General features: G+C 37.5%; 1 protein-coding gene across 1 annotated transcript; it reads right to left on the bottom strand.

The window, feature by feature from the left end:
- Positions 1-523: 523 nt before the first annotated feature.
- Positions 524-15,142, bottom strand: LOC306860550 (mannan-binding lectin serine protease 2-like). Its single transcript, XM_079402292.1, has 11 exons — positions 15,060-15,142; positions 14,709-14,925; positions 13,843-14,020; positions 13,396-13,527; positions 7,726-7,922; positions 3,553-3,700; positions 3,179-3,297; positions 3,016-3,094; positions 1,968-2,090; positions 1,786-1,860; positions 524-1,481 (listed from the first exon to the last, which is right to left on the bottom strand). Exons 1-11 carry the CDS (start codon positions 15,065-15,067, stop codon positions 700-702), a joined length of 2,058 nt encoding a protein of 685 aa, XP_079258418.1. The 5' UTR covers positions 15,068-15,142; the 3' UTR covers positions 524-699.
- Between the last annotated feature and the right edge of the window lie 10,716 nt (positions 15,143-25,858).

The raw sequence follows: 25,858 nt of genomic DNA, 5'->3' as shown, positions 1-25,858 counted from the left end.
AATTTCTTCGTCTTTGCACACAATAGCCTTAAAAAAATTTCAAGATATATATGATCGTATAACCAAAGATTTGACTCGTTGGTAAACGCTACCATTATCTCTACAAGCTCGAATTTCTGTAATTAAAATGGATGTTCTACCTCGCAATAATTTTTTCTCTTCTATGGTACCGCTTTCACCACCCACAGATTACTGGTCCAAGCTTGAAACATTAACATCTAAGTTCATATGGAATGGCAAACCTCCTCGTATAAAATATGCAACTCTACAAGATATATAGATTAAAACAATAAAAAAATATGTGCCTCATTGGCGCCGATATCCTTGAGGGCAGCGCGCCAACATACAGCGCTGTTGCGATACAGGCGTCCCAAATTCGAATCCAGACTCGAGGACCTTTCCCAATTACCCCCCCCCCCCCCCCCCCCCCCCCATCTCTCTCCCACTTTCGTTCCAGTCAACTCTGATCTGTCCTATCATAATAAAGTAAAAAATGCCAAAATTAAATCTTAAAAAAAAAATTGTGTGCCTCTACTTTATTTATTTTTAAATGTGCTGTATAAGCAAATGCCTACCAAAATGCTGCACAAAAAAGATTAATAAAACAACAACAGAAGAAATTGTCTATGACTGTCACATGCAAAGCTGTTATGGTAAAGATAATTCTCATTAAATCAAAGTCAAACATTTCAACACTGTTCAACTGTTTTTGGACATGATTTCTTCAATCCATGAAAGATAATTGCTCACTTTAGTATAAACCCCATAATACCCAGGCTGGGCACATCCGTGACCCCATGACACAACACCGCCTATGAACCAACTTTTGCTCTGTGTGTCAAAAAACGCATAGGGCCCTCCACTGTCCCCCTGGCAGGAGTCTCTTCCTCCATCAGCAGTCCCAGCACAAACCATGTTCTCTGTCACTACTAGTTTCCCTTTAGCTGTCACTGTGGCGTCATATTTAGCCTTACAGTCCTCAAAATCAGTGATGGGTAAAAGTACGTACTGTAGATTATTGGAAAGTAACGTGGGTCTGTTTATATTTGACACACCCCATCCAGACACCTTCCCAACGTCATTAGCCTTCAAAACAAACCGCTCTTCCATCCCAGGCAAACACAAAGGCATGACGGCTTTACTAACAGGTACCTTATACTCCAGTTTAATCAGGGCAATGTCATGGTTGAAGTTAATGTTATCGTGATGGTACTGAGGGTGAATGAAGATTTTCTGTGGAATGCCAACTATAGCCTCGGTGCCATGTTTCTTGACTATGCCCATCTTAAACTGCAGTTTGGAAGTATCTGTGTAGCTTTTCAGAACATGAGCAGCAGTGAGGACCCAGTTGTCCGAAACAAGAGAAGCTCCACCGATGAATTGATGATCCAGTCGTATCATGACCTGCCAGGGAATCTCGTTCTTTTCTGCATTCTCCCCGCCAATCACCTTGGACAGCTTGAGCTCAGGCTGGCCACAAACTGAAACACAGCAAACACCAAATCAGTGTTTACACCTGTGTTTTGTCTTTTCTATTCTCATATATGACATTACAATTCTAACAAAGATATGACACTGATATAAACTACAAGTAAAAAAAAAATTACACACCTGCTAATTTCTTTTTTTTATTTTATTATTGCTATTTTCCACATTTTAGAATAACAGTGAAGCTTACAAACAAATGGTTCTCAACCTTTTTGACAGTTTTCAAAGTTTTATAATAAAACATGGTAGTGTAGTGTAGTGTAAATAAAACAGATAAACCATATGCATTAAACTCACTGGGTGAACATATCTGGAGTATTTTTGCACCCAGGGCATCTCTCCAGTAGCCGTCATGTGCACAGGTATACACTCCTAATTTCAGAGAGAAAAAGATTAAGGCTCCTCCACACTAAACCTCCAGTGATGACTGATGTGTTTTACAATGTATTGCTATCCAAACACTACAACTTGCCCATTACCATTTGTTCCTTCCTTCATTGCGTAGAATTCATTGCATGAATACTTGATCACAGATTTATATGTGGTTGTAGTGAATTTCACACTTGCATTATACACTTCTACAGGATCTTCACAATCAACAACTGCAAAAGAGAGATATTTGGTCATTGACACAACAAAAGACATGTTGGCGAAACCTAAGCATATCAGTTTGTTGACTTGAATGTCTGGTCATGAAAAAAAAAGAAATCTGTTAAATTCTGGTAAAATTCTGTTTACTGTTAACTATTGTTATTTTCATTTTGAGTTTAATGTATTTTTCTTTTTTTTTTTTAAGTCTATTATTTCAGTTTGTTCTTTCCTCACATTTTAACACTTATAACCTTGTACACTAAAAGATATGGGAACGTTTTGATCGTTGCATTGAAATCTTTTCAAATGAAATGAAAAGACATTCAGTTCACATAATTTAACTGAGCCAACTGAGAATTTGCAATGCAACATGTCATCATAAAATTTTGAATTTTGACCTCCAAAATATTTTAAAAGTGTTCTATCAGTCCTATACCAGTTGTTTTTGCATACTCCTGTATTTTTATGAATATTTAATTTAATCATCAATGTTTAAGCACATTTTCCCTTGCAAAATAATTTACTTAAAAAGAAGCAAATTTGAAAAAAAACACCTAAAAAATCTTTACCAATGAGGAAAGAAAAAATATTTCTGAATTTTATTTCTGAAGCATTGTTTTTAATTTACTTGCATGATTAGGTTTTTCATGCAAAAATGAATAAAGTTATTATTATTGTAGTGTTAAGCTTTACTTTCATTAATTTTACCAAATGCATTTTTTCATGGAAAACTACTAATCCTAAATGTATTTAAAATGTGCTTTCCATTATAGGTTTCATCACTATTTCATCACAGAGTTCGCAGTAGGAATTTCACTCACTTCAACTTGAAATAACACTTAGGTTTGAAAACGTACCTCCTCTTTGGTACGTAAGTAAACCCCCATTGACGATTATACACACTTCATGCTTATCTGGGATTGTTGAACAACTTACTGATGCAGCGAGGCATTGGTCCATTCCAAAATCCACCCTTTAGGCATGTGGCTTGATAAAAGGCCAACGTTTCTTCCCCCTAAAGATGCAAAAAGTCACTTTTAAGTCCATAAATAGGACACCAAGCCTCTTTTCTTAAATCTTTGAGAAAGTAAAAGGTTACCAGAATTAATTCATAGCCCAGATCACACGTGACATTGAAAGTGTCCGTCATGATGTACTGAGACTGCTGGGGTTGTATACGTCCGTGCTGAGGAGCCACAGGGTTTGGACATGGCTGCGCTATGAGAGCAGGGAACAGTGAGAACAGTGACATACAAGCTGGAAACAGCCTATTAACTTGTCATTTAAATGTTATTCTTCATGTATCATGTACAAAATGTCATTTCTGACAGCCATCAGATCTGAATCCTTTCACCAATATCTTTCACATTATCATTTTATTAAAAAGTTTTGCTCAACACTGTGCTGTGTAATGTAGTTTTTCTTAGTTTTTCCTTATCAAATAACAGAAGAGAAAAGGGTGTTGTAAACTACCTGTGCTGGTATACTTGATCTTCCAGCCTTTGTTTTTCCCCGAGTGGTCTGAGCGGAAGGTCACATGCACTTTGTGAGATCCCGTCTCTATTTTCCTTGGTGGGGTCTTGCCACAAAATGGTCCGTACTCCCTTCCACCTGCAGTGATCTTAAACAAAACAGTTTGAATTGTCAGTGTATACAAATGGCAACAGATAAACAAGTCTCTTGGGAGGTGGGAGGGTGATGAGAAATAATAGGCAGTTGTGGAGGCCATGAGAGAGCATACATTATGTATTCAACAGCCTTCAGGTCAGTGATTAGTGGCGTAGTCTGACAGTTAACACCACTGCTGAGGAGACCATAGGCAGCGAGGGAAAAAAATAATAAAAATGCTAAACTGAAAGACCGCAGCTATAACAAGCTGTTAAACGCCATAAAAAGGGATTGGATTTAGTCATTAAAATCAAATGAGCTTTGATGTAGAGTGTAAAAATCTGTGCTGAAAGTAAACACAAACACATATCATGCTTATTTTCATGGAGAGCCAATCTTATATGTGTAAACCACTCTAAAATCAATCTGTCTTAACACCCAACAAGGACACTAGAAGGCATATTCTATCTCTCTTCAAACAGTAACTGTACTGTAAACAACCTTCCTTAAGCTATAGATTATAGCTCAGTCTATATATATACATATAGATACAAGTCTTTGTGGGGATTCTATGAACCATATAAAATATTTTATTATACTCAATGCACATTAATGAGCTGTCTTATAGTTCTTTTTTGTTTATAGTTATTCTGTGCTTTAATAGTTGTATGTGTTAAAAATCTGGGTATTTTTATGGTGGGGGTCCCACAAAAATCACACTATTAAAAAATTAGTTAAAAATAGCAAATCTTTAGCATGAATACTTCTCAGACATTACAAAAAAGCATGAGAACATATGATTATATTTAATCATGTTAACTGTATTTAACAACCATTTTTAACAATTGTCTTATAAAATGCAAATGTTAACAGTATTATAGGTATTTTTGTAACATTTTAAAAACCTTTCAACATTTTAAACAGAAAAGTTGAAAAGCACTTGTTCTGCGTGCTTTCCTGAAGGTCAGAAATGATCATTTTTGGTCCATGCAGCTGCCTTTAACAATGAATTTAAATTGACTCACAAACAAAAATCAAAACCACTTCTTTTTTTTTTTTTACACATATTCCTCAATTCAGAGTGTTGACACTTTTCATGCATGTTCATCACCCTAAATGAGAAAAAGTCACAAAATGTCAAGAAAAACATCATAGGTTAGCCAAATTCTGTCATTCATGTTACAAACATGTGTTTCCAACATTCATCTTGTTGAAAATGTTTCAAAATATCTTCTTTTATGTTAAATAATGACATAATTATTGTTCCATATAATCTAAACAAAAAATGTAATGTGTCATTAAATTCTTTAAACTCTTCAATCTCTATTTTATCGGGCAGAGGTATAGAGAGTTCCCAAAGGACCCCATTAAATTCAGTTCAGCCGCGATGCAACAGCTGGCTGAACAAATATCTGAAACAGAGCAAAGGTACCCGGACTCTTTTTTAATCATTCTTGGAGATTTTAATAAAGCAAATCTCTCCCGCGAACTGCCAAAATACAGACAGCACGTTACATGTCCCACCAGAGACAGTAATATATTGGATCATTGTTACACAATAATTAAAGATGCATATCACTCTGTCCCACGGGCAGCTCTGGGGCTCTCTGATCACTGTTTGGTTCATCTCATACCGACCTATAGGCAAAAACTCAAATCTTCGAAGCCTGTATTAAGAACTGTTAAGAGATGGACTAATGAAGCAGAGCAAGATTTAAAAGCTTGTTTTGATCTCACTGATTGGAGTGTTTTTGAAGCTGCTGCCACCGATCTGGATGAACTCGCAGAGACTGTAACATCATATATCAGTTTCTGTGAGGATATATGCATCCCCACCAGGACATTCTTATCATTCAATAATGATAAACCGTGGTTTACTGGGAAACTCAAACAACTTCGTCAGGCCAAAGAGGACGCTTACAGAAGTGGGGATAAAATCTTGTATAACCAGGCCAGGAACAGACTAACAAAGGAGATCAGAGTGGCTAAAAAGAACTACTCTGAGAAGTTAAAAAAAGAACTTTCAGCCAACGATCCGGCGTCGGTATGGACTGGTCTGAGGAACATCACCATGTACAAGACACCACCCCCACAGTCTGTGGAGAATCAACAACTGGCTGACGATCTCAATGTGTTCTACTGCAGATTTGAAAAGGCCAGACTGACACCCAGCACCCGCTCTGATCTGCACTTCACACATTCACCTTCCCCCCCTGCAACCCCCCTTACTCCCTCCCCCACCATTCTACCTGCGTTTAAAGTCTGTGTAGAGGATGTGAACCGGGTCTTCAGAAAACAGAAATCTAGGAAAGCTTCAGGACCAGATGGTATTTCACCTGCCTGTCTAAAAGTCTGTGCTGACCAATTGGCCCCCATCTTTACACAAATCTTCAACAGATCTCTGGAGCTGTGTGAAGTTCCCTGCTGCTTCAAACGCTCCACCATCATTCCCGTCCCCAAAAAGCCCAAAATCACTGGACTTAATGACTACAGACCTGTCGCACTCACGTCTGTGGTCATGAAGTCACTTGAGAGACTGGTCCTGGCCTACCTGAAGGACATCACTAGACCCTTGCTGGATCCTCTTCAGTTTGCCTATAGAGCAAACAGGTCTGTGGATGACGCTGTCAATATGGGACTGCATTACATCCTGCAACACCTCGACAAACCTGGGAATTATGCAAGGATCTTATTTGTGGACTTCAGCTCGGCCTTCAATACCATCATACCTGACCTTCTCTCAGACAAACTGAGACAGCTCTCTGTGCCCTCCTCCATCTGTCAGTGGATCACCAGCTTCCTGACAGACAGGCAGCAGCTAGTGAGGCTGGGCAAACTCACATCCAGGACTCTCACCATCAGCACTGGCGCCCCTCAGGGTTGCGTTCTCTCCCCACTGCTCTTCTCCCTCTACACGAATGACTGCACATCAAAGGACCCCTCTGTCAAGCTCCTGAAGTTTGCGGACGACACTACAGTCATAGGCCTCATCAAGGACGGTGACGAGTCTGCTTACAGACAGGAAGTTGAGCAGCTGGCTGTCTGGTGCAGTCTTAACAACCTGGAGCTGAACACGCTCAAAACTGTGGAGATGATAGTGGACTTCAGGAGAAACCCCCCTGCTCTCCCCCCACTCACCATCATGAACAGCACTGTGACTTCAGTAGAGTCATTCAGATTCCTGGGCACCACCATCTCTCAGGACCTGAAGTGGGACAATCACATTGACTCTATTGCGAAAAAGGCCCAGCAGAGGCTGTATTTCCTCCGCCAGCTAAGGAAGTTCAACCTGCCTCAGGAGCTGCTGAAACAGTTCTACTCTGCAATCATCGAGTCTGTCCTATGTTCTTCTATAACTGTTTGGTTTGGTTCAGCTACCAAAACAGACATCAGAAGACTACAACGGACAGTTAGGACTGCTGAGAGAATTATCGGTGCCCCTCTGCCCAGCCTCCAAGAACTTTACACCTCCAGAGTGAGGAAAAGGGCTAAGAAAGTCACTCTGGACCCCTCACACCCAGCTCACTCTCTCTTTGTACTGTTGCCCTCTGGCCGGCGCTACAGATCACTGAGCACCAGAACAGCCAGACACAAGAACAGTTTTTTCCCCCAGGCCGTATCCCACCTGAACAACACATAACACACCCCGGTACTGTACATCTGTAAATACTCATCAAACCTTCATCTGTACATAGGACACATGCACATTCACAGTTCTGTCTATGGTCATGTCTCTTTTCTGTATATTTTTATTTTTATTACTATTGTTATCCTTAATCATTGTATATTCTCTTCATTAGTGTTCTTTATCACCTTAATTATATGTTGTCTGCACTATGTTTGTACTTTCTGTACTGGAAGCTCCTAACACCAAGACAAATTCCTTGTGTGTGCAAACACACTTGGCAATAAAGCTCTTTCTGATTCTAAAGTGACTCATACATGTGCACACACATACTATTATGGCTGTTGTTTTAAGTTTGAACTACCATCCTAGCTGGAGTGCTGTCGGTGCTTGTTGATTGTGAAATAACCAACCTTGAGGATGTCATAAGGGCAGTGGATTTCAGGATGAGTCTCCACATCAAATACATCCTGGAAATGGAGGGTCACTTGGAAGCCTTCCATCAAGTTGATAGTGTAATCACACTGGCTCATCTTGGGGTAAACACCTGGGTACTCTGGACTGCTCAGTTCTCCTGACCTCTCCTGAAACACCTGCCCACTGCACTCAGCTACAGTGAAAAAAAATGCATTTTCACACCCACTGGGAATTGTCAAAAGCACACACACACATACGTTTAACAGACAACTATCCATGCCACATTTAACACTGAGGGCCGCAGGAAATTGCAACATTGATTTGGGACGCTCAGAAGTAAATAAACCTTTCCACCTGTAAAATGGCCAGAGAAATGGCTTTTCGTCACTACTTTCAGAGTGACATTTATGAGCAGTTACAAACATTACATGTGTGGCAATTAGATACTTTGGCAAATACAAGCTTTTTACAGCTAAAAAGAGTTATCAGATAGAAACAGTCACTGCAGTAAATTCTCAGGTAGTAAATTCAGGTTGCTATTATTTTTGCATTTATTCTGTTGACATGAATGAGTGATGTATGAAAAGACAGAAAATTCAAATTTATTTATAAAGCACTTTAAAACAATCTTAGTTTACCAAAGTGCTGTACACAGTCACATTGACCCATCACACAATAGATAAACACATCATCAGAAAAACACAGTCAAAAACCATTAAAAGCATGGGGAAAAAGATAGGTCTTTAAGAGACGTTTAAACTCAGTCACTGAAGAAGCTGTTCTGATAGACAAAGGCAAGTTGTTCCATAGCTTGGGGCCAGCAACAGCAAAGGCTCTATCACCCCTACATTTCAATCTAGTTCTAGGAACCAAAAGCAGTTGCTTAGTCTGTGACCTAAACGATCTAGCTGGATTGTGTACAACAATCAACTCAGAAAGATATGAACGAGCGAGGTTGTTCAGAGCTTTGTACACAAATAGCAGAATTTTAAATTGAATACGACAGCTAACCGGTAACCAGTGCAATGAACGCAAGATAGGTGTGATGTGATTCCTTCTGCGACTGCCTGTGAGCAAACGAGCAGCCGCATTTTGAACCAGTTGTAAACGATGAATAGCTGCAACAGGCAGCCCATAATATAACGAGTTACAGTAATCGAGTCGCGAAGAAATAAAAGCATGAATTATAATCTCAAAACTCCTCATACTCAGGAAGGGTTTGACTTTTGCTAATCTTCGCAGGTGGTAAAAACTGGCACTCACAGTAGAATTAATTTGTTTATTCAGCTTTAGATCGCTGTCCAGTATGAATCCCAGATCCTTGACCTCAGAAGAGTAATACGGGGAGTGTGAACCCAGGTCAACAGTGCTCAGATCGGTTTTCTCATTAGGCCTAAACAGAATAATTTGAGTTTTATCGTCATTCAAATGCAGAAAATTATTAGTGAGCCATGCTTTCAATTCTTGGAGACAGGCTGTAAGTTGGTGTAAAGCAGACTTGTCATTGCGCTTAAGTGGTATGTAAAGCTGAGTATTATCGGCATAGCAATGATATGACACATTGAATTTCCTAAAGATTGAACCAATGGGTAACATGTACAGCGAGAACAATAACGGCGCCAAAGTTGATCCTTGAGGAACACCACATGAAGAATGTGCTACCGAAGAGGAATATTGCCCAATACTAACTAAAAATCTTCTATTGGATAAAAATGACTGAAACCAATCAAGTACAGTGTCTCTAATACCAATGCAGTGCTCTAAGCGAGATAGCAGAATACCATGGTCAACAAAATCAAACGCTGAACTGAGATCTAAAAGCACTAAGGCCATAGTATTACCAGAATCAGTAGATGTTAGAACATCATTAAAAAACTTCAATAGGGCAGACTCTGTGCTGTGTAAGCTTTTAAAACCAGACTGAAAAATATCGGAGATACAGTTAGTACTCAAATAGCTTTGCAACTGCATAAGTACAATTTTTTCTAGAATTTTACATACAAACAGCAGATTAGAGATCGGTCTAAAGTTTGAATAATCCGCAGTATCGAGAGAGGGCTTCTTACAAATTGGTGTCACAGAAGCTACTCTAAAACATTCAGGTCCCTGTCTTTAGGCAGTTGTTGATAATAGTCACTAGGTCTGAACCAATAGTAGAAAAAATTTGTTTCACAAATCGTGATGGAATAATATCAAAGGAGGAAAAAGTGGATTTTAATTTTAAAGTGATTTCTCTGCATGTCTGTATCGTAACCAATTAAAATTCACTCCATTGAGTAGCAGATAAAATGGGGTCTAAAACAATGTGAAATGATAGGATCTAAAATAAAAGGTTGATGAGCCTCCAGATACATATTTGAGAAGTCAGTACCTGATTGAGCAGTCAACATACGAGACCAACATACCTGAGTTGGTGTAATGCTAGGTAATGAAGGAAGAAGAGTAGTAAACAACACCGGTATATGATCAGAGAAAGAAGTACCACAGAGCTCAACGTCAGCAACAGATAAGCCGTAGGCCAATATCAAATCAAGTGTGTGACCAAGACAATGAGTGGGGCCTTTTACCCATTGTACAAAATTCAATGAGGACATAAGATTTAAAAAGTCCTTGGCTAAAACATTAGCAGCACAACAGACATGAATATTGAAATCACCCAGTAGTATGATGTGGTCATATTTAGTTAAAATGTCCCCCAGAAACTCAGCAATTTCTGAGCAATTTCAAAATGATCTTTACTCAATCATTAACAACTTTAGATGCAAGAATCGCAAGAGGTTTCAGATTATTGCTGTTTATATTCGCTGCTTGCTATTACTGTCACGAATCCTGTTCATGCACTTCTGTTCGCTCACCACCAGAGATCACCCACTCACTACTATGGACTCTTGCACCACACTAACTGTTGCACTTCACCCCGGACTACAGTTCCCATCATCCATTGCACTAATTACACATACACAGCTGAATGCACTGAGCACACATACACAGCTGAATTCAATCAGACATACTACATAAGCCATGGACTTCCTCTTTCTCACTGCTGAGTATTGTTCTGTGTTTATCACTCACCAAGTGATTGCTGCTTTACGGAGCCTAGTTCTAGTTAAGTCTAGTCATTTCGTGTTGTCTTGTGTCCTGTTTCCTGCTTGTGTATCTTGGATTAACCCTTGTCTCGCCGCTTGGACTGTTGTTTCTGGATTCCCCCTGCACTGTAAAAAAAAAAAAAAAAAGATGAGCCAACATAAAATTTTAAGGCAACCAGCTTCAGCAGATTTGAACTTGTTGTTTTAAGTTTATACAACAAAAAGTTGAGAATCTCCTACAAAAATAAGTTGAGAGAACTCAAAAATCTGCTGAAGTTGGCTGCCTTAATTTTAAGTTGGCTCAACTTTTTTTTTTTTTTTACCATGTGTTGTCAAGCCCTCTGGATTTTGTTGACATATAGTACACCAAAGCAAATTCATGAAAGAAGCAGTTGTGGCTGATTCAGGAACAAATCAATCTTTTGATTTAAATCTTTTAAACAAATCATCTGATTCAGTCTGAATGACTCACTCAAGAATTGGCTCAATGATCCAATAGTAGCAGTTCTCAAGTAAACAGCTTACTGGACAGGAAGATTTTCAGTGAATATTTCTCACATAAAGCTATCAAATGACTTCAGAAGACTTGAAATATCGCATAAATCATATTTAGATCAAATTTATCCTTTTGTGTTCCACCAAAGAGAGAAAGTCATACAGGTCTGGAACATTGAGGTTGAGTTAACGATGACAATTTTTACTTTTGGCCAAACTTTTAATTTAATAAATGAACCCCAACAAGTGCAGATGCTACAAATAATTGATATAAATGGGGAATTTCAGCTGAGTAGGGCAAAGGTCTACTAATTCATTTGATTAAATGATTCAGACACAAGTCATTGTTTCTGTCTTCCCTTCTGCACAATATGTTGTCTCTATCTTCCCCATTAGCAAAGAAAAACAATTAAGAGGCATGTCTAGGCTGGTAATTGTGATTAATTACCCACCATTAGCACAGTCTACAGCTCGAAACAGGTATCAATTTTCAACTGATCCCTATAACACTGTTCCCTCAGGAACCAATGGTAATTAACCCGGACTCGCTTAGAGTGACAGAGATCAACTGCTTTATACAGGCAGACTAGTGAGACGCTGCCCACTGTATCATCAGCCTGTTGCTGAAGCACGCTTCAGGCTAAAACCAGTTAGCGCTGTCCAGAACCACAGTAAACATTAGAACTTTAAATGAGAGGAGGTTTTTGGGACTAATCCATTTCTGCCCAAAGTTTTCACAACCTGAGGGGAAGTCGAAAATGTAAATTTGTCTATTCGAAACCCAAAACAAACCTTGTTTCTTTCGAAAAATGCCATGCAGTTAGTTGCATCCACCCTGTCAATGATATAACAAACCTCTATTTGGGGACTCTATTTCCTGCTCGATTATAGGCTATACTAGCTCAATTAAGAGCTGTTGACAGGGCTGATAGACAGTGTGTGGTGAGCCGTGGCTGCCCAGCCTGCTGCTGTGACCGCCGTTTCAACAGGTCTGTGATGTACACAAGTCACTACTGAAGCATAAATCAGTATTGAGCTTTATGACAATATTTCCTTAAAATATTATGATTTACATAATAACTTACACAGCTAAAAGTTGTTCTTCTTCAGAATTAATATGTTAGATATTATAGATAATGTATTATTATAGATAAGATTACAGACAAAGAGTCAGTCTTTATTACTGGATATAGATCAAGATCAGTGATAAAAGTACTATAATAAATTGTTAACAATTTAATTAAATTGATTATAATAATAAGTTTTATTTTTATAGCGCTTTCCGAAGACCAAGGTTGCTTTAGATTATGCTTTAAAAAGTATCATGTTTTTCTAAATCCTCATTTCCTTTGTTCTGTGGAACACACAAAATATATATTTTTTAATCCATACAATGAACGTATATGGAGTCCAATGTTGTTTTTATTGTATGCACATTGAGTTCTTCGTTTGTGTTCAGAAATAAAGTCATACAAGTTTGGAACAAAATGAGGGTGATTAAACGATGACAGAATTGTGAACTATCCCTTTAAGAGAGCTTTAAGTTGCACAATCAAAAAGTTTTTATAAATCAGGTAACTAGTAATGGAATCTATGCACAATCACTTTTGTGTTTCGCTTCATTGGCCACCACAATTTCTGATGCATAATTTAATTTTGAAATGTTACAAGACAGGACAAAAGCAACTCTAAAGGTATTTAAAGCTGCTACTTAAATGTTATAGTTTAATATACTATATAATAATATAATGTAATTATTTGTGATAGACAGCTAATAGAAATATGAGTTTAGAAATAAAAGAGTTTGCTACTACTACAGTTTACTATGTGAGAATACAACAGTTGTAGTGGAAATACATAGGCAGTCAGCATGCATAGAATCCATTGATGGCCTATCAAAAAACAAAAAGCAATTTTTACTGTCTCAGTGCTTATCATGCTAATTATAGTGCATTTATAGTAACTAGCCTTTTTGTGAAAATGAACATGTGCAACATATTACATAATGCCCAATACATTTTATAATGAATGAACAGAAAATCTACAGGCCAGGGGTTTCATCTGTTCTGTTCTCCGGGATCTTACCAGGGCAGTGTCTTTTATCATCGTGGAGTTGGTATCCCAATCTGCAAGTGCAGTAAAAGCCCCCCATATAATTATGGCAATTATGGTCACACACAGGCTCTCCATCCACAGTGTTCAGGCACTCATCAATGTCTGTAAAGAGTACAAAGAGGACGTTTAGCAACAGTTCTCACTTATATGGATTTGGGCTTCCACTAAGATCAACACATCTATGATAAAATGGTATATATATATATATATATATAGAAAATCTACTTCATTTTAGAATATACAATATTATAAACATTATAAAACGCATATATTATTATTAATTTTTTTTCGTATTAAATTTATATATTTTATATCTAGTTTAAACCTTAGCCTTTACAGCAAGAGGTGATAGCAAAAGAGAGGAACAATCATGCCGTGAGAGAGACAGTCATGCTGTAAATCCATTGTTTCCATCACCTTCGGCGGAAAAAAATGCCTGGAAGCCTGTGAATCGGTCGTCATTGGAGTAATCTGATCTGAAGAGCACAGACATGGTGTTGGTGGCAGAATAGATGACGGTGTTTTTGGGTGCATCACCGTAATTTTTCTCTGCCTCACCACAGAACCGGACTGTGTCATTTGCTTCTGAGAACACCTGGAAAGATTCAGCAAGTAGTAATTATTACAAGCACACATCGGCAGCTTAGTTAGCGTGCAAGAAACTTGATTAGGAATTATTGTGTTTCATTTCATGATAGAGAGGTTAAATCAAATGTTCAACAAGTATTCTGATATAATCTGGCAAATGGTGCAATTTAATGATAAAGCTCTAATCTTAAATTTACAAAGGTGGTATACCTTTGTGAATTTATGGATCAAGAAAACATGCTTATTAACATAAACAATACAAGCTGATTATGAAATAATTGTAGGCTCTTAGGGGGAATTATTTTAATCTGACAAGGACCTAACATTTCTAATAAGGTTAAACCTTGTTAACATTTCAGTCAACCATCTAACAGATTCCTGATTGAAGTCTTGATTTGGATTTGCATGGGCAAAGAATGCTTTAATGTTTTTCTCATTTAAAACTGCTGTTCTCTTTATTCAATTCAATTAAAGCATGGAAATACTTTTCCCACAGGTTGTATGAATATAATAGAAGCTTGATGGCAGTGATTGTAGATTCACTTTCACCAATTCACTAATTCATTGAAGTACTATCCAAGATATTCTGAAATATAAAATCTAATTTAGGACCGTAACTCGTGCACTTTGATATGTATATATTCCCCCATAAAATGACCCCATGTTTAAAGGGCAGTTGAAGATATAGATCTAACCTGAACATAGTCATATTCGCAGCGATGAGAAGGCTCCAGGCTAAAATATGTGAAGTAGAGACGTAATCTGTGTCCCTGTGGTCCTGTGATATTCCACACCATACGCTGGTTATTAGGATAGACATTTGGGAAGTTTGGTGAGGTGAAGCTTCCAAATAGTCCTGTCAGCTCTGAGCCAAATGCTAATGAAAGCAGGGTAACGAATGCCAAAGATTCTCTAAAACAGCAGCAAAACAAAAAGGTGTATTACTGATAACGTATTGAAGCTTACACAATCCCAACACATTAAACCGAAACATGTGGGGGAACTGTTCCCACTCCACAGTGAACACATTTGAACACTTTGCATACCTATTCATTATTCCAGAACGCCACAAACTTCAGTTCGTCTCACAAAAAAATGTCCTAATCACCTCTGCAGAACTCTAATGTCCTCCAGGTTAATGAACTAGCTGAATAAATGGCTCTGTGCAAACACAGCACTGAACAGCAACAGTTTTGGTTTTCATCACTGTCTACTCTGTCATATGTCAGTATCAACTATTGAATTAAAGACATATCAGTACAGAAGTTAACCTTTGTCATCATGCTTGACATCTCCTTTATTCTCCTTAAACACAAGATTTACAATAACCATAAAACAACAAGAAAACAGTAATCACATTTAGACCAAGAAAATTTAACATTTGATTAATCCTGGCATTTATGTTGACTATAAAAGTCAGAATTAACTGACAGTAAATGAAAGTGACTGACACCAAATTAACTCTTGTTTTTGCAATGTGTCCTTCTGACCAGTCGTCAATAATTGATTTTTTGTGTGTGTGTGTGTATGTACATGCAGATGCAACTTTGGTTAGTATAAAATAAAAAAATAAAAAACATAAATCCTCCCACTAACAAACTTTCTTTATAGCTTTCAAAGGTTTTCAAAAGTGTATGTTTATTTAAATATATAGAAGGGTGCAAAGTCTGATACTACATAGTCAACATTTGAAGAGGATCAAAAACGTTAATCAAAGTGGTCCTAAGACAAGAACGCATTTTGGTTTTGGGTTTTAGGATAAAAGTTTTTGATCCACTTCAAATGTTGACTAGTGTGTGTATATATATATATATGTATAAAATTAGAATTAGGCAGAATAGAATGTTTACTATAGTGATCTCAGACTCAACAAATTAACTCTTGTTTTTGCAATGTGTCCTTCTGACCAGTCGTCAATAATTGATTTTTTGTGTATGTATGTGTGTGTGTGTGTATGTACATGCAGATACAACTTTGGTTAGTAAAAAAAAAAAAAATCCTCCCACTAACATTTGCATTTATATTTAGTCATTTGGCAGACGCTTTTATCCAAAGCGACTTACAATTGGGGAATACAAGAAGCGATTCATCTTGAAGAGGCAATCAGACAGAGGAAGTGCTCGTAACACCAAGTCTCAGTCATTGTTCAAATAAGTACAAGCTAGCAAGGGAAGGAGAGAAAGATAGAGGTAAAGATTAAGTTTTTTTTCTTTTGAGTTTAGGATGAAGTCAAGTAGGCTACTGCCGAAAGAGGTGAGTTTTCAGTTGTTGCTTGAAGATTGACAGGGATCCAGCGTTCCGGATAGGGTGGGAAGATTATTCCACCAGCCAGGAATGGTGAACAAGAATGTTCTGGAGAGTGATTTTGAGCCTCTCTGTGATGGTACCACAAGGCGTCGCTCACTAGCAGATCTCAGACTTCTGGAGGGGATGTAGGTTCGTAATAGTGAGTGGAAGTAGGAGGGTGCTGAGCCTGTGGTCATTCTGTATGCAAGCATCAGTGTCTTGAACTTGATGCAAGCTGCCACTGGTAGCCAGTGCAAGGAGATGAAGAGAGGTGTAACATGGGCTCTTTTGGACTCGTTGAAGATCAGTCATGCCGCTGCATTCTGAATCATTTGTTGAGGTTTGATTGTGTTTGATGGCAGTCCAGACAGAAGAGCATTGCAGTAGTCCAGCCTGGAAACGACAAGGACCTGGACAAGAAGTTGCACAGCATGCTCTGTCAGAAAGGTCCTGATCTCTCTGATGTTGTGTAGTGCAAACCTGCAGGATCGAGCAGTCTTTGCAATGTGCTCTTTGAAGGTCAGCTGGTCATCAAAGATTACACCAAGATTTCTGACCGAAGTTGATGGGGCAATCATTGATGAGCCTAACTGAATCGTAACAAACTTTCTTTATAGCTTTCAAAGGTTTTCAAAAGTGTATGTTTATTTAAATATATAGAAGGGTCCAAAGTCTGATACTACATAGTCAACATTTGAAGAGGATCAAAAAAAAATTGGGGTTTTAGGATAAAAGTTTTTGATCCACTTCAAATGTTGACTAGTGTGTGTATATATATATATATATATAAAATTAGAATTAGGCAGAATAGAATGTTTACTATAGTGATCTCAGACCCCAATGTACATTTTGGATATTAATAAACAGATTTATCAACACATAGAATATTTGTAATATTCCAAACTTAATAAGCAACCGCAATCCAGTAACACTGAGATGACTTGATATTCATAAGGACAAAAATAAACATGGCATAGACACCAAAACCCCCGTCATCCTATCTGCTGAAAAAAAGGACCAAAATTGGTGTAATAAAACAAAATTTTATAATATTAAAATTACTTTTCTGACACCAATTGTTGATCACTTTTGGCTGTGTAGTGATAATGACTAGGAGACGTAAAATTGCAAATGTATGAAAGGCAAAAGTAGAATAGTCACACTAATACGGAAAAGTATTTACAGCTCTATGACATTTTCAGACATATGAACTGTGATGTGCCACAGGCAGATGTTTGTGATGAAAAAACAACAGGTGACACTGAAAGCCTGTCGCCGTCACATGTGCCAATTACCTTGAGAGCAGAATTAATTTGAAATGCCTTTGTAATGCTACAGTCCCTTTCAGTTAAACCTTTTGGCACAGAATGAGATGGTTATTTAATGATTTAAAAAAAGAGTGAGAAAAAGAGAGAGAAAGTGGGTGAGCAAGGGAGAGACAGAATGAATAAAGCGACAAATGTTCCATAAGCAAGCTTATAATAGACTCCTCATTTCCAATACACTACGCTGGTAATGCTTGATGTATGAGGAGATTACAATAATTATCCTCATAAACGACAATGGTAATTTCCAGCTGCACATACCCATGCTGATTGTGGCTGTCAGGTGTAATGCGCTGACCTCTGTCATCATGCCTGCTTGAGAGGTCACAGGTTGTTGGGATACAGCTGGAATGATTCTTAAAGAAGAAACAATCATTCACACTGGTTTATCAAACCCTCTTGAGTACTCTGACTGGAAACCTCCGAAGGCATCTGGGTAACTGCATGTTTTAGAGAAAGAGATTTATGACTTTTTAATGTAAGTTGTTGAAAAAATTAAGAGCAATAAATGGCTTAAATGGGTGGGGGTTTTTTTTCTTTCAAAAGAACCATAAGTCTGACAGACAAACAAAAAGTGGATTAAAATGATTTAATGCAAGAATTAAAATAAAATTAAAATATAGACATGTTTCCACTTGGAGATATATATATATATATATATATATATATATATATATATATATATATATATATATATATAATAGATTTAAGTTTTGAATAGGCTATATATATATATATATATATATATATATATATATATATATATATATATATATATATATATAGCCTATTCAAAACTTAAAACTTAAAAAAGCTGTATTTAAGGCAAAGCTGGGGTTTGCTGGGCCCCGGTGCAGGTTGTACCCATGGGCCCTGTTTGAAATAGTGTAAATAGCACAAGCAAATAAATAGAACAACAATACAAATTAAACAATGTTTAAGTTTTTTTTTCAAGTTTGTATGTGTCCAGGTACAGAAAAATAATAATCAAATGTAAAATATCATTGTAGTCAATAGTCTTCACTGTATAAATTAAATATATATATTAATTCTTGTTAAAACTACAAAGTAATTAAGTAAAGAGCAGTGAGTGATTTTCTCTCGTTTAATTTCTTGGACATCGACACCAGGTAGTAAATTAGGTGTATTAGGTACATCCAGTATAATGACATCCAATTTCTTTCTCAACTGTTTACATTCACTTAAGACACAACCAAAAGGTTTTTTTGAGGATACTCGCCAAGACGGGTATTTCGCTAATAATATTGTGTGTATTTATTTGTCAGTTTAAAAACAAGAGGAAGCAAAACTCAATTCGTTGATCAAGGGCTGTAACACGTGGCTCTCCATGTGAACGCTGTGCGCACAGAACATAGCATTCGGGTGCTGAATAAAGCGTTTCACTTCTTTTTGTGTTTGTATGTTTAAACTGGTGAGGTGTATTTGTTAGTTCAGGCGCAGGTGGACACGAAGAAGAGCTTGGTTTGGTGTTTGCCTGCTGTCTGTGAGACGCGGCTCTTTGTGCGCACCGAACAATGCGTGCGAGTACTCAGTTTAGTTATTTCGCATTTTGTGCTTGAATGCTTTACCTTTTTTGAATGTTTTAATGGGCAAGGCTTAAAAACACATGCAATTGATAGGCTTTCATGACGATGCACAACAGTGGCCTGTCAACTGTCCTGAACATCTTTTCACCCGAGTGTCCTCGGCCAGTTGGTTGAAATCACTGGGAGTCCCCCTCAGCCATGGTCCCCTATAATCGTCACCAACTAAGCGTTGGTCTGATCAGCTGTACTAATACAACTTCGACTTTAATACATAATTAGCAATTTATATGTTGCGCACAAAAAAAAAAAGAATGCATATTTTATTCAAATGGCTGTCAATGAATTTTTGGTTCCAGATGGTATAGTTACAGCATCTACTAGCAGTCAAACTGGTGTATATACTAACCAGCCAAATGTTGACCCCTTGGGAAACATGTTACATCTAACTTGATATTACTTTGTAAATCCACATGTAGTTCAGACCAGGCTACCTTTAGACATAAAAACATGGTTTTCCAAACTGTATGCTGTGCAAACTGCCAATTTTTTACAATGCAAAGCCTGTTTTTACTATCTGTACATTTGCAAATAATGAAACATGAGATATTAATGACAACCAAATCCAGTGAATCAGACAATCACTACACATTAATTTACTCGTAAGTGACTCTACGTCAGAGACCAGATACTTGTCAGTGCATAAGCAAGTGCTAAGCTCATGTCTAATTCGAACACTGTTTAGAGCTCTTTACTTCCTTTTATAAGTATAGATGAAGTTCATTTTGAAAAGATGAGTCACTCTTCAAGTACTTGCATCTTCTGTTGCAGAGTATGCACTACAACCCTGAGGACAGCTTGAAGCATTAGGTGAACTATAATTAAAACGGTTCATCATTCTATCAGGACGTGGTAGACATATTCCATCCCATTAGCCTTGTTTTATATAATTGACACTATTTTTGTGTAGCTTTGTATTTAAAACATCGGAAAAAGCATCTCGGTTTCATCCTTGATGCAAACAAGCACATGCATCCAAGCAACAATTAGCAATTGGCCACAGAATCCCAAAAAAATAACAAAAGGATATTTACATACCATATTCAGAGCCTTAGAACCTTCCTTCTGAGCAGCCCAGTAATGCTTGATGTACCATATGTAATGAAGTGCATCCTGATAAGACACTAGTCAGTATTGTCACTTTGATGTGAAACAGGAGCACTGTGAACACAAAATATATATCCAAGATCAATACCGATGAAGGAACAGAAGGGGACAGAATGACACTTGGGACTGAGACTTTAGACTGCGAGAGAAAAAACAGCTGAAATGTCACACACTAATGCAACCCTTGCAGCTAAATATACTGTAGGACTACAGTGTGTACAATACATCATAAGAAACCATAAACACGCTGTTGGATGTTTGTTTCAAGAGCAGGCTGAATCATGTGGAGGAGTTAATCAGATGTTTGTTAACACTGTAATCTTTTTTTTCCCCATTCATGCACGCCACTCAAGTGACCTAAAAATACAAACAAGGAACAATGTCAAAAATTATAATCGTTGTCAGCTTTGTTATTTACACCTCTCAATGGTTTCTGTAAAGCCATAGAAACTACAAACACGTATGACAAGGTAATCAATGGTATTGTCAGAGAAGTCACCACAGTCACAGCAGTCTCCACTAACGACACTCACCAGATCCCAATCCCCTGATTTCTGATCACTGCCACCTGTCAGCCCTAATCAGCAGCACTATATCCCTGCACTTCTCCCGTTCACTCACTGTCTGGTCTCAAACATTCCATGTTGACTAACCTGACCCACTTACCTTTTGTCTACTTACCAGTTGCTCCAGTGTTCCTATCCCTGTTCTCCACTGCTCCAGTTCTCCACGCTCCACTGTTACCTCTGGATCCCCTGGAAAAGGAAATTTACACTCAGATAAGCCCCTAGAGTCATTCCCATTCCCCGCCTGCTTACCTGGACATTCTGCTCATCTCATTCCCCTCTGCTACTACTCAATAAACCTGTTGATTGTATTACACTTACCCTTGAGTTCTGTGTCTATCTGCTGACAGTTATCACCTACCTTTCAGTTTGCTCAGCTTGAAAAAGAAATTACTACAATCAAGACAATCTGTTTCACGGCATTTCCTTTTCCCTGTGGTTTAACTGTCAAACAAAAAGAAACAGTCTTTGTAACCTCACGGATTTTCTGTAATAGAGCAGGATTTCTTATTTTCCAGAACCTTTGGGGTCAGGTGTCAGAAAGCAGAAAGAGGGGTAATCAGTGCATTGTCCAGGGGTCTCAAAATGTGCCATTTCTGACACGCCAATTATTTTCTGATTGCTCATCAAAAGTTTGAGTGCAAGGGTAGAATGAAACGTGGGTGTGTTCATGGTGTGTGTGTGTGTGTGTGTGCATTTGTTCACTATTCACTGCTGTGTGTGTGCACTTGGATGGGTTAAACGCAGAGCACCAATTTCGAGTATGGGTCACCATACTTGACAATACGTCACGACTTTACTTTTACTTTATAGACAACTGTACATGTATGCAAGACATGGAATAATGCATATGTGTTGTAATTCGTCTCCCTCCTTCTTCCTTTCTGAAAAAATAATAGACAACATCACAAAATTTGTAATAGTTTTACTAGTTATGATGGGAATTGTATTGGTTTTAATGGAAACTGTAATGGACCCTGTGGGTTTCTACTGGTAATTGGTCACCTTCTATTAGTGGCTTGTTAAAACCAGTAGGCCTAAATCCTAATGGAATAGGCCTATGTCCCAAAACACACTACAGAAAAGCATTTTTAATGGCTTTAATGGATAAAAGTTGATGGTTTGTAATGTTTGTAGTGGAAACCATTAGGATTTCTGTGATGGTTTATATAGTTTTTTTTCAACAGTGGGAACAGTTATATACATAACTCAAAGTTATTTTTAGTGAATCTAAATACATATAGCCAAACAATGAAGTCTGATTACTGAGCAAATGCATCTTATTAAATGGTTCTTTTTTAAGGAATCGAAAACAGGGCAACGAGTGCAGTCCGATTCCCAATCGAATAAATTGTTGGTTCTTTTTAATGAATCAAAACACATACAGCCAACCAATGTAGTCAAATATCTGAAAATTGTTTTGTTAATACACTTTATAAAATAATTTTTATATTTGTTCTATTGAAATTTAAAATTATTTCACCATTTGTCAACAGAAGTCTGTTGAGGACAATAAATGCAGCAGGGAATACATGTAATTTTCCTCCTCTCATCTGTTCCTGTCTTTGTGATACTGCCTGACTAGGCAAAGTCTTTGAGAATTCAGACAATTGGATTTATTTGACGTGGTTTGAAGCATCTCACGGTGGTGAGCATGCTTAATGCATTTTTTATGTGTTTTCCGTGTCTGATGATAACTGGGTGTCCTGTTGTTTAATCAGGGTAGATATTATTCAATAGTCTGTGGTTAAACTAATGTCAAGTTGAATTCTTTCCTGAAGGTGTGATTGCTGCACCTGGGCACCATTTCTCGTCATTGCCACCTGACTCTCTGTCATTGGCGCAGAGCTGCATGTCAGAGCCACTGATTTGGCAAACGTCCACAGACCCACAAGAGAACGGAAATGGCCATATGGAGACTTAAATCTGTGAAAGATGCATCAGCGGCTAAATTGAAAGAGTAATGGCAATCTGACATTGGGGCGAAACTCAGTGTGGAGGGATTCAGCCTCGATTTATCACAAGTAATTTCCCTATCATTAGCTGTACTGTTTAAAAGGCCATACAGCTGCAGCTGGAGACTCGTGGTGTTTTTCATTCGGCCTCACATCAAAACATTCCCTTTAATCTTTCTTTCTTATTGCCACCCCTTATCACAACCTCAATACCACTCATAATCATGAGATATGGATATGTTGTAGCAACTGATCACTTGATTTGCTGTCGCTATATGAGGTCCAAAACGCAAGGGAGAGTGTCCTTAATGCTGGACTGTGGGGACATGTCAGTGAAGACGAAAACTAAATCACAGTCTTTAGCTGTTTACAAGTGTCTGCTGATGTATTTGATATGGTAATGTCTGGAGTGGGATTTTAGGACTTTAAGTTTTAGTCAAGAAATAGCCAATCAGTAAGATTCACAGTCTATAACTACTACATTTAGGCTTTTTGACACATGCTATTTACAGTCAAGTTTTAAGAGAGTCTGCCTGTGTTTATCCTTGGCATTTCTGGTTTACACCCCTGATTTAGATTCTCAAACATGCAGAAATCTAATAAGGGAGCAAGAGACAGGCTTAAAATTGTGTATGAAAGACCTTCCTAATAATAAACCTTATCACAATATAATAATTTCTCACAAAATAATGTTTTTTATGCAAAACAAGTTTTATAACTCTGAATTATTATTCACATAGCAACCACACTGCTGACACAAAACTTATGGTGTTGTTTCTTTAACCTTCTCACATCAAGATTTTCTCATTTATTTTAACTCATCAACCTTAAAGCTGAAGTGTGTATTTTGTCTGTGTTAAAAGACTTTCCCATATCCAATCTTATGAAGAGACTATAAGTCATTTGTAGGGTAATTTCCACTCCAAATGTGTAAACAATGATGAGATATCACAATTGCTTTGTGCATTTAAGCACAAAGACCATTCCATCACAGCAGCATTGGCTCAACCAATAGTGTGAGTTTGGGGCAGGACAATCTGTCCAGTTGACCAGTGGCAGATAACATTCATCATGCTCAAACTATTATTATTTTTTTGTTTTTACACTTTACATGCAAGTACTAAGTTTATTTTGTTAGCTAGCTAGTTAGTTAGTTAGTTTTTTGTTTCAACTAAACAGCTAAATACGACTGATTTATTATAGAGTTGTCATGAATTTCAAAATACCCTCCACTAAATGTTGTTGAACAATTTTTTTTTAAATTAATTTCAGACCATTCAAATATAAATCCTGTCTTAATTTTAGTATCATTGTGATATTATTAGTTTATTAATATTTTGAACCTGTTTTAAGTATTTAGATTTTCTATGTAGTATTTATCCATTTATTTTAGTTTTAGTTATTTTAGTTCAACTAAATTAAAATTAGAAATGTTTTTTATATTTAATTTATTTCATTTCACACTTAACTTTTTTTATTTTAAGTAATGACATTTTTTTATGGTTTTAAATTTAGTTTCAGTTTTAGTTTAAACTGTATAAATATCTGTATTTAATAATATCAGTATTTGTAATATCTGTATCAGTTTAGTTAAAAATTTTGAATAGGTTTGAATAGGTTTCATCATTATTTGTGTTAATGAAAAGATTTTTTCACTGTTAATTTACATCTTTTAGTTGAATAATGCGTAAATAATGTCAATTTTGTGTCATGTCTGTTGCCCATTTAGCAATTCAAATGCTCAGCTGGTGTTCAGACATGCAATAGCCTTGTCAGACTTCACAATCCACTGGGAAGAGAAACAAACTATCCTGAGTCTAACCATGATGCATCATGAGGATTCAGTAGAGTGTCTGTGTCTGGAGTGTGATGACTTCATTACAGCAAATGACATGAAATTCTCATTCAGCTGCAGCAACGAATCTATTACAGCTCCCTAAAGGTGGACCATTTCTTGCTCTGCTCCACAAGTGGCCCATCTGTGATTGAGATATTTAAAGCACACGTCTCACAGGTCAATTCTGCGCTTAAATAAGACGGTCAATATTGTGTTTAGTGGCCTTCCCTCTTTCCACTGTCCACTCTCGGTAATTACAGCACAGAGCACGAGAGACAGAGTCAGGATATGACAGAGTCATTGCACAGCTAATGAGCTGCTGCTACAACAACCACTCTGCTTGTTAGCAGACTATCTGTGATACTGACTTGCACAAGCGCAATGTCAAAGGAGAGCTTTTAGCAAACGCTGCTTTACTTTCATTTCCCTTAATGCTGAGGCCAATGTGAATCTGGATCCATTCCCCTGATAAACACACTTAGTCAAGGAGTAATTATGCTAATTCTGGAGCAGCAAACAGCATGGTTTGCAATAACATGTCAACAGATTTGAGGCTCATCAAACAGGCTGTCGTTTTCAAATTATCACCAAAATAATTATCCAAATTTTGGACACCAGAGGTCCTCTCAAAGACAATAGCACACTGATGTAGGGAGCACTGCAGCACTGAACAGTAAATACACAGATGATGGGCTAATTATTGAGCTCTATGATTCAGGTTACTTGGCTAATAATTTCACAAGAAAAGTCATTTAAAAACTACTTTTTCACTCCTGCACCACACCGTGACAGTGTTCATATGATAAAACTATATTTTTACCATAAGTGCAATTAGGTCTGTTATAGGATCCAGATGAAATAATAACTAGATATTTGCATGTAAAACACATTAATATCAGCTGTAAAATCTTCCCAATACTCTAAGAAAATAAACTGTGAGCAGCTTATGCTGAACCAGACACAGAATCTTTTTTTTTTCTTTTATTCTCATCAGCACTCAGTTTAAATGGCATCGGAAAAGCCAAGATCGTGTCCTCTGTCCCTTTATAAGCCCCTTACGAGGACTCTGCCCCTCCCCCTGAACTGGTCCCCTCTGTGATGGGCAGGGTCTCTATGGTTACGGGCATCCTGCATCCCTTTTTCTTGTCTGTGACATCTAATTTTC

This window comes from Barbus barbus (assembly GCF_936440315.1).
Source record: "Barbus barbus genome assembly, chromosome: 41".
Taxonomy (NCBI): Eukaryota; Metazoa; Chordata; class Actinopteri; order Cypriniformes; family Cyprinidae; genus Barbus; species Barbus barbus.
Note: the sequence above shows the minus strand (reverse complement) of the source record. Positions and strands in the feature narration are given on the sequence as shown.

Bases quoted from the DNA above. Each gene is read 5' to 3' on its own strand.
- LOC306860550 (XM_079402292.1), bottom strand. The intron at 13,528-13,842 runs GTGATGGAAACA...TACTCTTTACAG, and splicing joins GGCATTTTTTTCCGCCGAAG to ACATTGATGAGTGCCTGAAC. The intron at 1,861-1,967 runs GTAATGGGCAAG...CTCTGAAATTAG, and splicing joins AATGAAGGAAGGAACAAATG to GAGTGTATACCTGTGCACAT.